The 13,882-nt window shown below is 32.8% G+C and overlaps 1 protein-coding gene across 1 annotated transcript; it reads right to left on the bottom strand.

Moving 5' to 3' along the window:
* Nucleotides 1-1,236: 1,236 nt before the first annotated feature.
* Nucleotides 1,237-6,867, bottom strand: LOC11407790 (putative disease resistance RPP13-like protein 1). The gene is made up of 3 exons (XM_024779398.2): nt 2,931-6,867; nt 2,406-2,518; nt 1,237-1,601 (listed from the first exon to the last, which is right to left on the bottom strand). Exon 1 carries the CDS (start codon nt 6,715-6,717, stop codon nt 2,980-2,982), a length of 3,738 nt encoding a protein of 1,245 aa, XP_024635166.1. The 5' UTR covers nt 6,718-6,867; the 3' UTR covers nt 1,237-1,601; nt 2,406-2,518; nt 2,931-2,979.
* Between the last annotated feature and the right edge of the window lie 7,015 nt (nt 6,868-13,882).

Below are 13,882 nucleotides of genomic sequence, written 5' to 3'. Positions count from 1 at the left end.
ACCACTCTTATTTTATCACTAAAACCAAATCAATTATGGTACAATGACTACTCTACTATAATATTGTGACCACTCAAATATGGTGTTACCACTATTCTAACTTTTAACATCTCCAAATGTCAGTATGGTATTTCAACCACTTAAATAGGGTGTTACAATCATTATAACATATAACTTCTCCAAGAATCGAAGAAGAATATATTTTTCATATCATTCTTAATTTTGAAGGGACATTATACCGAAAAAAGACTACGATCTTAAAATATTATTTAATTCAAATGGACATAAAATATCAAAGGGACTATGCTAGACCATTCTTAAATCCAAACGGACATTATATCAAAAAGTGACTATGATCTTGGGGAAGAGAGAAGAAAAGTATTTGAAGTTTCAGAATACTTTTCGGTGCATCGAATGAACTAGGTGAACTCTCCTTTTATAGGGAGAGGATCATGATTAATCTAGAGAAACTTAAGAATTAAGTAAACTAAAAATATTAAGCAACTCACGTATCAACTTAAGTAACAAAACAATAGGTAAGTTCAAAATGAAACGAACCAAAAAAGGGGAAGAAACAAATTGGATATAAATAAAGGAAAGATAGGAAACTCCGTTGGATTCAAAATGTTATCACAACCAACATAAGTTAAAACTTTGAAAATTGATATCTATGAATAAAAATAATAATAATAATAATTAGTTTTATCATTATCATGTATTTAGGTACCGTTTGCCCCGACTTTTTTTCAACTTCTCTACATTTTCAAGGAGAAGTTAGGACAAACACAATATCAATAAAGTACCTTCTAAAAAAAGTATTTTTTTTATAATGCATAAAACTGAATGGAATGAGCTTTGACCAAAAGTTGTTGCATGCTACTTCAAAAAACTACTTCTTGTCAATTTATTTCACAATCACCTCTCTTCAACTTCAACTCACGCAGGCAACTTTTTCTTTTATTTTTTAATATTATATTTCAATTTGCTTTTTTCTTACATTTAATATTTTTTTTGAACCGGTCCATTTAATTTTTTTTAAGGAGGGTCCATTTAATTTTATTATCTTTTTTTTTAAGGAATTTTATTATCTTTTTATCACTTGTATATTTAATTTCAATATCGTTTAATCATTACAACCTCACAAATATTTTTATTTCCTTTCTTCAACCTCACAAATATATACACACAAACATTATTTTTTTGTTTTGGTAAATAGAGATATATTTCATTAACCAAAACAATTATTACAAATTTCATGCAACCTAGAAACCAAAAACAAAGAATCTCTAGTCTAGGCTCTAACAATGAAACAAACAAAAAAGCAAGAAAAGTGATTTCAGGTTTTTCTGCCAAATTTATGGACTTGGAGAAAGACTTATGATAGATCTAATCCTATAACAAAGTGAGAATCTGGATAAGAAAAATTCTAATTTCCTAAAAATTGTTTGATTCATGTTGTCTAGTAGGCCTTCAAGCAGAGATAGTCAGCCCTTTCCTGAGACTTTCCTTCGTTGCCATCCTATCTGCGTACGTTTCTCAATTGATGAAAACGGTATTTTGATAGTTTCTGCGAGGAAGTATCCACCGGCATCATGAATTACCTGCGCGAAGTAAGAAAGTTTATCACCTTTGTTGAATTAAATAGTGTGTATATATTAAAATAAAATCGAACTATACAGAGGAAAAAGTACAACCTGAGTAAATGTTAATTTTTCTTTATTACTAGTAATCAATTTAAAAACAATGTAAATGTGACAAATCTAAGGGTTTCATCTGGTTCAACAATGTAGATGTGACAAGCCTAACACTTTAGTCCCTCCAATATGAGCTACAAAGACTAAAATGAAAAGAAAGAGGATCAAAAGCAGCTTTTGTATCAACTTGCTAATTCTTTGGTAGTATCACTAATTGTATTCTTTATGTCAGGCTTTTTGTTCTTTCAGTTCATCACTTCATAATTAAATTTATCTACAGAAAAATCTTTTGTCAGAAACTGAATTTCTATGTACTGTTTTATTATAATTTCTAAACTAAAGTCTTTTAAGCTTTGTAGCACCGACACGACACTGACACATGTGATTACTTTTAATTATGTCATTTTCTTAAGTTACCACTTACTACTGATGTTGACGTGTCCGTATTTGTATAAAGTCATTTTCTTTTCGTAATTTTTAAGTTCTATGCTTTCAACAAAAGGCTAACCCAGATACCGACGATTTATTTCAAAATATAACCCACTTTGATTGACCTGGTGGTGTTGGCTTTGGACCTTGGAGTGTGCTACTCCTCAAGGTCTTAGGTTCAATTCTCCCGTGCCAATTTTCGTAGACTAGTTTAGTTTCTTGATTAAAAATAAAACTAATCAAAATAGATAAGTAAGTACAAACTGAAGCTTTATGACATACATTAATGTTGCCAGTAATTCTTATTCTTATAGTGTCTGCTGCTTCCTTAAGAGAAATGAAAAAATGAACCAAATCTCTGTGAATGCACTTTGCACGCCTTACCGATGACAAACCTATTAACAGCAAAAGAATAAAAATTAACAATGGCTTCGAAAACATTATAAGTTTAATCTTAACTAGGATTAAGAATAGGATTTTAAAAAATTAAACTGGTTTTCAATAGGATTTTAAGAAAGAATATTTTGTTCTTGTTATTGAGATAAAGTTGTAAATGTAAATTGTAATTGTAATTGTATTTATTTATCCATGTAAATGTATAGAATATCTGATAACTATCCTTTAGTTTTATTTCAACAAAGATATGTCTCAAGCAACATCAAATCTCATTGAGGTGCATGTTGCATAAAATAGACATTGAAGTTATTAACTTAGGATAGATATATTTTATGAATTGTTCCACAGAAAAAATCAAAGAAAAAGTTGAAAAAAAATTCTATATGGATAGATGCATAAAAAAACTCATACCTGAAACAGAATTGTAAATTTTCCTTCACTTCTCTTTTCATCCCTTCCCTCATATTATCACTTCCCCATTTATTTCCAAGACTGGGATGGACAACTGTTCCCACCTCTGACTTTTATAGTTTGCTTCTAACAGAGGGCATTTCCGGATGCGCAGTATCTTAAGAGAGGATGGAAAAGTGTCTTTTGAAAGAGACTCAAGCCTTGGACAATTATAAAAGCTAAGTGTTTTAAGAGAGGATAGGTGTCGGAGTCCATTTCCATCAAAGGATTTTATTTCACAGAGATTAGAAATATACAAAGACACAAGTGAAATTGGCAGCAACCGCTCCTTCAGCAAGGTGTTAACAATATCATCGTCACCTCCAATATACAAACTTGAAAGCGAAGTAAGATGTTGGAGACCCCATTCAGCTACAGGCGTTGCTATTCTCACTGTATTAATATCAATACTTCGTAATTTGGGAGGTAGGCAAGCTCCTTTACAAAATGGTAAAGTTAGTTCTGGAAGATCTCCGAGAAGCAAACGTTCAAGAGAGATCAGGGTGTCTATTGGTAGAGTCAATGATCTAAGTTCATCACATTCATATACCGCAAATGATTGGAGGGTTGACGGGAGATGGGAAGAATTTTTTGTAATAAAAATGGATTCCAGATTTTTACAGCCATAAATGGAAAGATCTTGGAGGGCTGGGAAACCATCCAAAGGGAATGAGGTAAGTGCATAACAACTATTCCATAAGTGCAAAGTCACAAGAGATGTGTAATTGCCCCATGTTTCAAGTGGCAGGAATGCTAAATTCGGACAATCATCAATTCTAAGTGACTGCAATGAAGTGGGTAGACCATCTGTTGGAAAAGCAGCGAGAGATGGAACATCATAAAGTATCAAGAATCGAAGACAAATGCTGCTCCTAATAATTTTGGGTAAAGAAAACAGGGTATCACAATAATAGATTGTTGCACCTTGAAGCACACAAGGAGAATCAATCTCAAGTAACAACCATTGGGAACTTCCTGTAGACCAATTTATACCTATTTTGTTTAATGAGGAGAGCCAATGCAAAGTAGTTGGTGGTGTTGTCAAGAGACGGTCACAACCAGTTATATTGATTTCATCTATTGAAGGAAGACTGCTAGGCAAATGTCCCTTTAGTTTAGGACATTGGCTTAAGCACAAAGTTCTAAGGCGAGGAAAATTAAACTCATCATTTTCATAGTGTATCCATTCTTTCCAATTCGGCATACTTGAGATTTGTAAAGACTCGAGAGATTGAAATGGTCGGAATAATGAAATGGAAGGTTCTACTGTCATCCCATAGAACTCTAGCCCAATTGTTTCCATTGTCATACCCTCAATAGTCAAGTCCTTGAGAGAAGGTAGTTGGCCTAGTGGTGGAAGTGTTACACAATATTCACAATTCGAGATACACAAGGACACCATGTTAGAAAACAAAGGATCACCCAACCAACTCGGGAAGCTTGTTCCACCATACAACCTAATAATCAGCTTCCTAAGGTTAAATGAAGGTTGTAAAATATCAAGCACATCCTTCTCTGTTCGCGAATCTTCCGTTTGTTTGCTCCATTGTAACTCTAACTCCTCAATATGTTCTTTTTTTCTCATGTTGACATCATACGCCTCAATGGCATCGCTGACATTCTGCAGGTTCTTGATACAAAGTTTTCCCCGCAGGTTAGGAAACTTACCAACCTCTTTGACACTTAACCCGGTGTCTTGCTTGCCGACTGAAAAATCAGTTAATGTTTGCAGGTTATTGAGTCCAACAATTTGCATTGGCATCTCCTTTATATTTGTCTTACTAATATCAAGGTGCCGTAAGTTAATTAACTTTCCAAAATGTAGTGGCAACTCAGTGAGGTTTTCACATTGTGTTAAATTCAAGGTTTGCAGATTGTAAAGATTGCATGTTGCATTAGGTAAGCTTTTAATTCCAGTGAATGAGAGATCTAAATACCTCAACTCCACCAAACTACCAACTGATTCTGGCAGTATGTTGATGTTTCGATAATATTTTAAGGATAGCACGCGTAACCGTTTGAGTTTGGGTATTAAATCTTCAACAACCTTACTAGATAAGTAATATCCTCCTACCCAGTTGCGTAGGTTAATGGGTAGAAAGCTTCGCAAGCACTTGAAATCGTAGAGAACCTCAAACTTCTTGAAAAAGTCGTAATCTCCTTGATTATATGAAAAATGACGAACATTTTTAGACATGTTACCACCAAATTCAAGCCTGAAGCAACTTGTTCCTGACACCACTAAGGCTAAATCATTGACAAGGTCGTGCATAACAAATTTTTCTTTTCCATCATCATTTGATTGTTGAATTAAGGACCTGGATAACAATTCAATAAAGTAGTCATGGCCTACTTCCTCAGCTGTTTTATTACGTTGAGAACGCTCTAGGAAGCCTTCTGCCATCCATAACAAAATCAATTCCTTCTTGTCAAGTGGAAAATCCTTCGGAAAAATTGAGCAATAGGCAAAACATCTTTTCAAATGTGAGGGAAGATATTGATAACTTAGACGCAAAGCAGGTAAAATATGATCATTTGGTAAGTTCCATATGTCACTATTTAGAATTGTACTCCACTCTTTAGCATCTACCTTTGAACGCAAAATTCCACCGAGCGTTTTAGCAGCTATGGGCAACCCACCACATTTTTTGGCGATCTTTCTACCAATTTCTTCCAGATTTGGGCATTTACTACCACCACGGACTTCACTTCCAAATGCATGCTTTGAAAGTAACGACCAACAGTCATCATCTGATAGAGGATCTACTTTGTGAATAGGAAACGTGTGTGCAACCTCCGCAACTTTTTGTTGGCGTGTTGTGATGATCACCCTACTTCCTGTTTTGCCGTTAATCAATGGAGTTACTAACTCATCCCAATCATTATAACTATCATTCCACAGATCGTCCAGCACTAACAAAAATCTTTTATCCCTCAAGTTTTTATTCAACTCAACTCGAAGAGAATCAAGATTATTGCTTTCGCCAGCTCTTGAGGTGACAGATTCATGAATGGTTTTAGTTACTCTCAGAATATCGAAATCCTCCGATACACAAACCCAGACTTTCAGATCAAAATGGTCTTGAACTTCTTTATCATTATAAAGAAGTTGGGCAAGAGTGGTTTTGCCAACACCGCCCATACCCAAAATTGCAACCACACCAATACTACTATTGGTAGTGCCACTGTCAGATATCAACATACTAACGAGTCTCTCCTTATCATCCTTCCTACCAACCATAACAGATTCATTTACCATTGAACTTGAAGGCGTTCTTAGAGAAACTCTCGCGCTCACAGTTTGCAAGCCAAGGATATCTCTTTGTTGTGCAAAAAGTTGCAGCCTTTGACACATAATCTTCATTTGTGAATTGATCTCTCCATAGAGATTTTTAAAAGGAGATGAAAAGAGGTTCCAAACCTGATTAGTCATGTTTTCAGCTTGTTTCTTCTCCACCGTACATCGCAGGGAGTCGTAATTGATTTGGTTAAGCAAATCCTCAGCATCATAGATTGCATCTTTCAGTTGATCCATCCATTGTTTGACAGCAGTGTTGGTGATTTGCTTCAGTTCTGCATCATCCAGCACCACCTGAAGAGCGAGCAGTGTTGTTTCCAACTCTGCCAACAGTGAGGAATTCAGCTTGGTGTTTCTGATGTAATCACAAAACTCTTGTGAAGCAAGTTTCGCAACTAAAGTCTGAACAGTAGCAGAGAGAAAAGCCCCTCCCACCAAAGTTGCAGCCATCTTCTATTTAGAACTATCTTGTAAATGGTAAAGAGATAAGGCTGAAGAAAACTACACGGTTATGTTGTGAATGAATAATTGAAGTATTGAGAAAAGCATTGATAAAAAGCAAATAGTTGGTACTGTGTGTAGTAAAGAGATTCAGGTTTGCAGGTAGCTTTGAAGGAAAATTAAAGGAAAATAAATACTACTAGTAAATACTAGTGGTAAATATAAATAAATATGATATAAGGTAGTACATTAGTCAAAAAAATGTTATTATTATAAGGGTTCTGCTAACCGGTGCTCGTGGATACTGATTAAGCATACCATAAAAAGAAATTATTACCGTAATAGAAAACTGTTTTTGACTTTATTATCAATTAATTACACAATTTCAATGTATTAACTACTATATAATTTCCTTTTTCATATCCTTAACTAGAACCCCAGGAGCACCGGTTAGCATTTCCCTTATTATAATGCTAAACTGTTTCAAAACAATTAATTGTAAATAATAAAAATAGAGCAATGATATTTGTACATCCATTCCATGACAACTTTAGTGACAACCTTGTTTTTCTCTCTTCTTATTGGTCAAAAACAATGGAGAGAGAAAAAGGAAGAGAGACGATAAGACCATCATATGAGTATGAGAGAGAAAGTTGTACAAAAGTTGTCACAAATTAATTGTACAGATATCATTTCTCATAAAAATAAATGCAATACAACTGAGAGAGAGAGAGAGAGAAAGCCAACAGTTTTCAATAGAGAGTAGTGGTTTTGGAGTCTATGTGTGGTTTTGCAGGTTGTGTCTTTCAAAAGAGAAAATATTACAGCCTGTGTGAAGTGAGTCCCCATTGTGATAACATGTGATTCAATTATTGATGTTGGAAAAGTGACCTCTATTGAAATTAGAGCTGTCAAAAATGGGCCGGGCTCATGGGCCGGCCCATTGGCCCGGGCCGGGCCTAAAAAACTAACCAAAAAATGCGCTCGGGCTTTTTTGGCCCAAGCCCATTTGGGCCAGACAAAAGTTGGGCCGGGCCGGGCTGGCCCACCGGGATTTGGGCCGGCCCATTGGCCCATATTTCATTTTATTTTTGTTAAAAAACAACATATTTTTTAAAAAATTATCAACTAATTTAAAATTTATTAACAAAAAAATATTTAAATAAATAAACTTAATAAATATGGATGAATTTAGCTTACGGTTTTAAAATTTTAAAGTTTATAAATTATTAATTTGATTTAATTGAAAGAATAATCTTGAGTTTAATTATTATTCAATGTTAATGTAAAAATTATTTATATTTTTATGTCCATCCAATCATATTTTAGCAAAAAAATAATGGTGAGTAACTAATACATAAGAAAATATATAAAAAAAGTGAATAAAATTTAAAAATAAAACACAAACGGGCCAGGCCGGGCTGGCCCATGGCCCACCCGGGCCGGGCCAGGCTGGCCCATTTCTATAGTCGGGCCTCTCGGGCTTGGGCCGGGCTGGGCCGGCCCATTTGACACCTCTAATTGAAATCATTGATGTTGAAAAGTGATTAAATAATTGCATAACATGTGATTCAATTATTTATTTATTTTGTAGTATTAATTCTATTTCTTTAAGAATTTAATTTGTACACATGCATCCAACAAATCATCTATTTCATCCGTTCCTTTTTAAGTGTCACTTTTGAAGAAAAAAAATTGTTTCTATTTAACTGTCATTTTTCAAAGTTCAATGCAACATTAAATGTTGTTTTACCAATATAATCCTTAGTTATTTATTGCGGAGAGAGAAATATAAGAAATGATATATTAAATGAATAAGGTCATTATAGTAAAAGTATAACTTATTATATCAAAAGTAGTATCAATTTTTTATTGTCTTGGTTTATGTAAAATGTCAAAATATAACAATTAAAAAGGAACGGAGGTAGTAATAATTAAAAACTATTTATAAAAGTGACACTAAGGTGTAATTTGATTGGATACATTTGTAAAAAAGTTTTACATTGTAAATATAGTTTAGGTTCAATTGATAATGCCGATATTCTTAGGATGGACATCTTGCTTGAATTCAAATCTAGAACCTTGCACTTGTGTGTGACTTTTAGGTGGCATTTGTCATTTAAAAAGATTGGCAATGTATACAAATTAATCTCTTATTTTTAGTATACTAGTATAGTGACATGTGTTATGCAACTTGAACAATGTTTATTTTTTATAGGTAGATGAATTCAAAAATTATAAATAAACTAAATTGAAAAATGTAAGAAAATAAAATTTCGATTTGATTGCATTTATCTTTATTTGACTTGACAAATTCGATCGACAACAAAAAATATTATAAATACCACAAAAAGAAACATGACAAATTTCATACTTATCCGATTAATGAATATTAATATAATTGATAATAATATAATAATATATTTCTTGAAATAAAAAAAAATAGCATGAAAATATCATTGATGTACTTTTTTTTTTAATATGAGCAAAGGAAGATTGCTCTTGTGATTAGGCATGACAATGAAAATCTATTCTATATAAAAGATACCTTTTCATATAGTAAAATCATCTGAATAAACTAATATTTATTTGGATATTTAAAATTTGGAAGTCTCCATAATCTTATGAGAAAATTACACTCACCTCCTATAAAATTTCTTTAAACAATACATAAACCCCATCTAGTTACTAAAAAACAGGCACCACCCTTATAAAATAACACTGTTAGCCTAAAACGTTCCAGCTTCTTCTCTTTCGGGTTTATTCTTATTCCACTGCAACACAACTCATTTGATCTTTATAATCTTTTTCAACCTTGTCCCAAGATCTACGATTCATTCCTATTCCACATTGATGAAGACGAATGGGAAATTGCAATTAACTTATAATCTTTGTCTAAATTTATCTACTTCGACTGCTAGAAGATGATTATCTTCTCTTTTTCAACATTTATTACTCTAGCTATCAAAATCACACAGCAGTATTGATTCTCTAATCCCTAACAAATATCTAAGCTAGGATGTTAAATGATTAAAAATCTAATAAAAAAGAAAAAGAATATTTTGGATGACACTAGATTAGATTAGATGTTAAAGTGTTAGGAACTGAGAACCCTCGCTAACAAGAGTAGTGTAATATTTGTTCTCACTATAAAAAATGGGCGTGGGAGAAAATTGATTAGAAGTTGTCCCTTCCTCAATTTGTATTCTAGAAATTTCCACAGTAGTCAATAAGGGAGGTGAATGTTCAGTTCTAAACTAGAGGAGGTTTGTGTGTTATTTAAAAAAAATTTAGGGAAGGTGAGTGTAATTTACCCTAATTTTATTATCTTCACTGTCGATGACCATATTTTACAATGGTTTGTGGTTAGAATGGCTGAAATTGTGTCGAACTTGGGAGGCATGTTAGGGTAGAAAACAATTAAGAATGAGCATAGAAGGGGGAAAAAAGGTTGAACGTGTGGCTGTTGAAGGAAATTTTATGGAATTTCAATTATATAAATAGCAATTATTATTTATTAATATCTTTTTGTGAAAAAAGATTTTAGATGTTAAATTATATAAATAGCTAGTAATGGTGGTTAACTGCTACGAGTGTTAGTGAGAAGATGAAATTCCAACAAAATATTGTTGTTAATGAAGAATTCTAAGGGGGTTAAAATATGCACGTGTCCTTCGTGGAATTTGGGGTAGTGGTGTCACTGTGTCAGAACAGTCAATGGCAAACAGTAGGAAACATCTATCCTCAGGCAAATACATTGGCATTTAGTTTGTCTTAAATAGTTGGATTTTGGATATTCAAACGGGTATATGGATTTTTAAATTCGTTTCGAAAATAAAATTTTCAATCTATCGAAATTATTATTAGGTTAAGTCACTATCAGATGCTCTCTTTAAAATGTTTCGGGATACTGTCTAAAATTATGAAAGATAGATTATTAACCACGTTACCTCCATGATATATTAAGCTCAACTACAATTGTGCAATTAACTACTGCTCTATAGAAAACCCCTCGATTAACTACAAAGACCACTCATATATATAACACTGAAATCAATCAATGATATTGGTACTATGACTACTCTACTATGGTAATGTGACCACTCAAATATGGTGTTACCACCATTCTAACTTTTAACATCTTCAAATGTCAATATGACACTACGATCTGAAAATATTGTTTATTCCAAATGGACATAAAATATCAAAGGGACTATGCTAGACCATTCTTATTTTCAAAAGGACATTATATCGAAAAAAAGTCTATGATATTGGGGGAGAGAGAAGAAAAGTATTTGAAGTTTCAGAATACTTCTCGGTGCATCGAATGAACTAGGTGAGCTCTCCTTTTATAGGGAGAGTTCATGATTAATCTGGAGAAACTTAAGAGTTAAGTAAACTTAAAAATTAAACAACTCAGAGATCAGCGCAAGTACCAAACGAATCAGATAAGTTCAAAATGAAACAAAAAAAAAGTGAAACAAACTATTGGATATGAATGAAGGAAACATACGAAACTTAATTGGATTCGAAATCTTATCACAATCTACATAGGCTAAAACTGTAGAAATTGATATCTATGAATCTATACTATATCTATACTATATATAAAGAAAATAACCCAGCTTCTGACTTTTTTCTCTTTCCAAATATACTCTCAATTTTCAATACAATTAACACATATAACAAATAGATAAGAATAATTTGAAATATTAAAAAAATGTAACAAACACGCTATGAATATATATATATATATATGTTTCGTTTTTCCCTTTTTCATTAAAAAAGTGTAACAATTAGATGTCTATATTTATACTTACCTTTTCATAATCCCAATTATACCTTTAAACAACTTTTTCTATAATAAAGATTGTTGGTGTCATTAAAAAAAATTAGATTATATTTTTTTGTTATATTGTTTGTAACACCCAATGCTGACGAGGGCGGGGAGTGTCGCCGGTGCACAAGGCACGACAATGAGCGGTCTCGACAGCTTCTAGAGGAACCGAATCACGCCGAAATGAGAGGATCCTGAGGCCTTGTAGGTATGGGACTATGTAACACCCCGTTTTCCCAACATAAAAATTTCGCATAAATAATCAGAGTTTTTCAACATAAACGGAATGTCACATTCTTTTCTTAAAATCATAAACTGAATAAATAACTATTTATCCTTTAAAATTCAAATACAAGATCTTTAATACTTCGCAGCGGAATTTATTTTAATAACTAAAACAGTCTTTGGCACGAAGGCCTCTTCATAAATGTCTCATAAAAATCCAATCTAAAAACATAGTCATAAATCTTCAAAAACAATACGTAAGGAATAGAAAAGCAATAACAAAGTTCCCATCCCGTTACGTATCAGAGCACCTAAGACACACGAGAAGGAAAGTTCACACGACATCAACTATTCTTGGTTACCTGTTAGTTACCCATGGTGGGCAAACAGAAGGGGTGAGATTTCACAAACAATAATATTAAGCATATAATTCATCAATTACATTTAACAACATAAGCATCATCAATCATATTTAACAACTCATAGACAACATCATGTAATCATCATAATATTCATCATAGATAATAATATATCATAATTCACTTCTTTAATAGTTCATATAAAGTATCACAGCTTTAAACAATTTCATGATTTAACAACTTAACAACTCGACAACTTGACAACTTAACCTCTTGACTATGCAACTTAATCTTCTAATCATGCATGTGGTACCAATCTTTGAGCGTAAATAGGCTCCCAGGGCATCAAGCCCTCAACTTTATTTGAGCGTAAAAAGGCTCCCAGGGCATCAAGCCCTCAACTTAATTGAGCAAAGGCTCCAGGGCATCAAGCCCCAACAATGAAATGCTAATGCATGGACTCGACCTCTTAACATCTTAAATCGACAACCTCTTATATAATCCAATAATTTGGAACTTCATCATCTTAATCAACTTAGACCGACTCATGCAGCTTTAGTTAAATAACAACAGCAACACAACAGTATACAAAAACAGCATGACATAATAATATCAAATGCAAGTCAACAACGTCTCAATTATTCACATATAATTCAAGTAATGCATATACAATTATATCACAGTATAACAACATCAAATAATAATCAACATCTTAAAACATCATATATACATATAACACTTCATCAATCATGGACAATATCGTATTCACAACATATACATTCATATACTAATTCATCAATCATATACAATTATTCACTGTTACCTACGTGCAGTAATTTGACTATAACTCAAGTTCTATAAATCCTTTTGAAGTCAAACTAACGGCATTAGAAAGCTAACATTCATACCTAAAACTTTCGTGTTTACACCTATGACCAATTCTGTACCAATCAATACCAGTTTTCATTTCAAATTCGGACAAAGTTGTGCTGAAATTCATAAAAATTCACTGTGACCTATGTGCAGTAATTTGACCTTAACTCATAAACCAAAATTCATTTTTAAGTCAAACCGACGCCACTGGAAAGCTAACACAATTATCTACAACTTTCATGTTTACACCAAAGGCTAATTCAAAACAGAAACGTGTGAAAAAGATGCAAGAACATGAAACAGGACATGCTGTCAGAGAGCAACTCGGGAAAAACACACTTTTCACCCCAAAATCCCAATTTTAACTTCCCTTTGCCCAAATTTGATCCCAAAGTTTGTCTAAACATTTATATACATCAAAAGAGACTCAAAACCATATAAAACTTGACCAAAAACATTATTTTAGAAAATCATCAATTAACCACTTTTAACCTTAATTCCCAAATTCTCAAAAACTAAAACCTACAACATGTTAAATCCAATTTTCAGAATCGATGACTTAAGATTATTGAATGTTAGTCCCACCCTTACCTTATAGATGAAAATCGCAGCACTCCTAGGTCTTCCCCCTCCTCTCGGCTTTTTCTCCCTTTTCTCCAAAATTGATCGTACGTTATGTTTTTTCTAAATTAGGTTTCTCCTATTTATAACCCTTTTTCTATTTTATCTTATTTCTCTTTCTCCCCCAAAACTCTCTAAAATCTCATAACAAACTCTCAACTCAATCTTATTTCTATTTTCAAATCTTAATCTATTAAATAACAACATAAGCCACTTAATAAATCACATAATCAAATAAATATATTTTAAACTCTTCTTA

The sequence above is a fragment of the Medicago truncatula genome, chromosome 3 (genome assembly GCF_003473485.1).
Source record: "Medicago truncatula cultivar Jemalong A17 chromosome 3, MtrunA17r5.0-ANR, whole genome shotgun sequence".
In the NCBI taxonomy this organism is placed as follows: domain Eukaryota; kingdom Viridiplantae; phylum Streptophyta; class Magnoliopsida; order Fabales; family Fabaceae; genus Medicago; species Medicago truncatula.
This window is presented reverse-complemented; position numbering and strand designations above follow the sequence as displayed.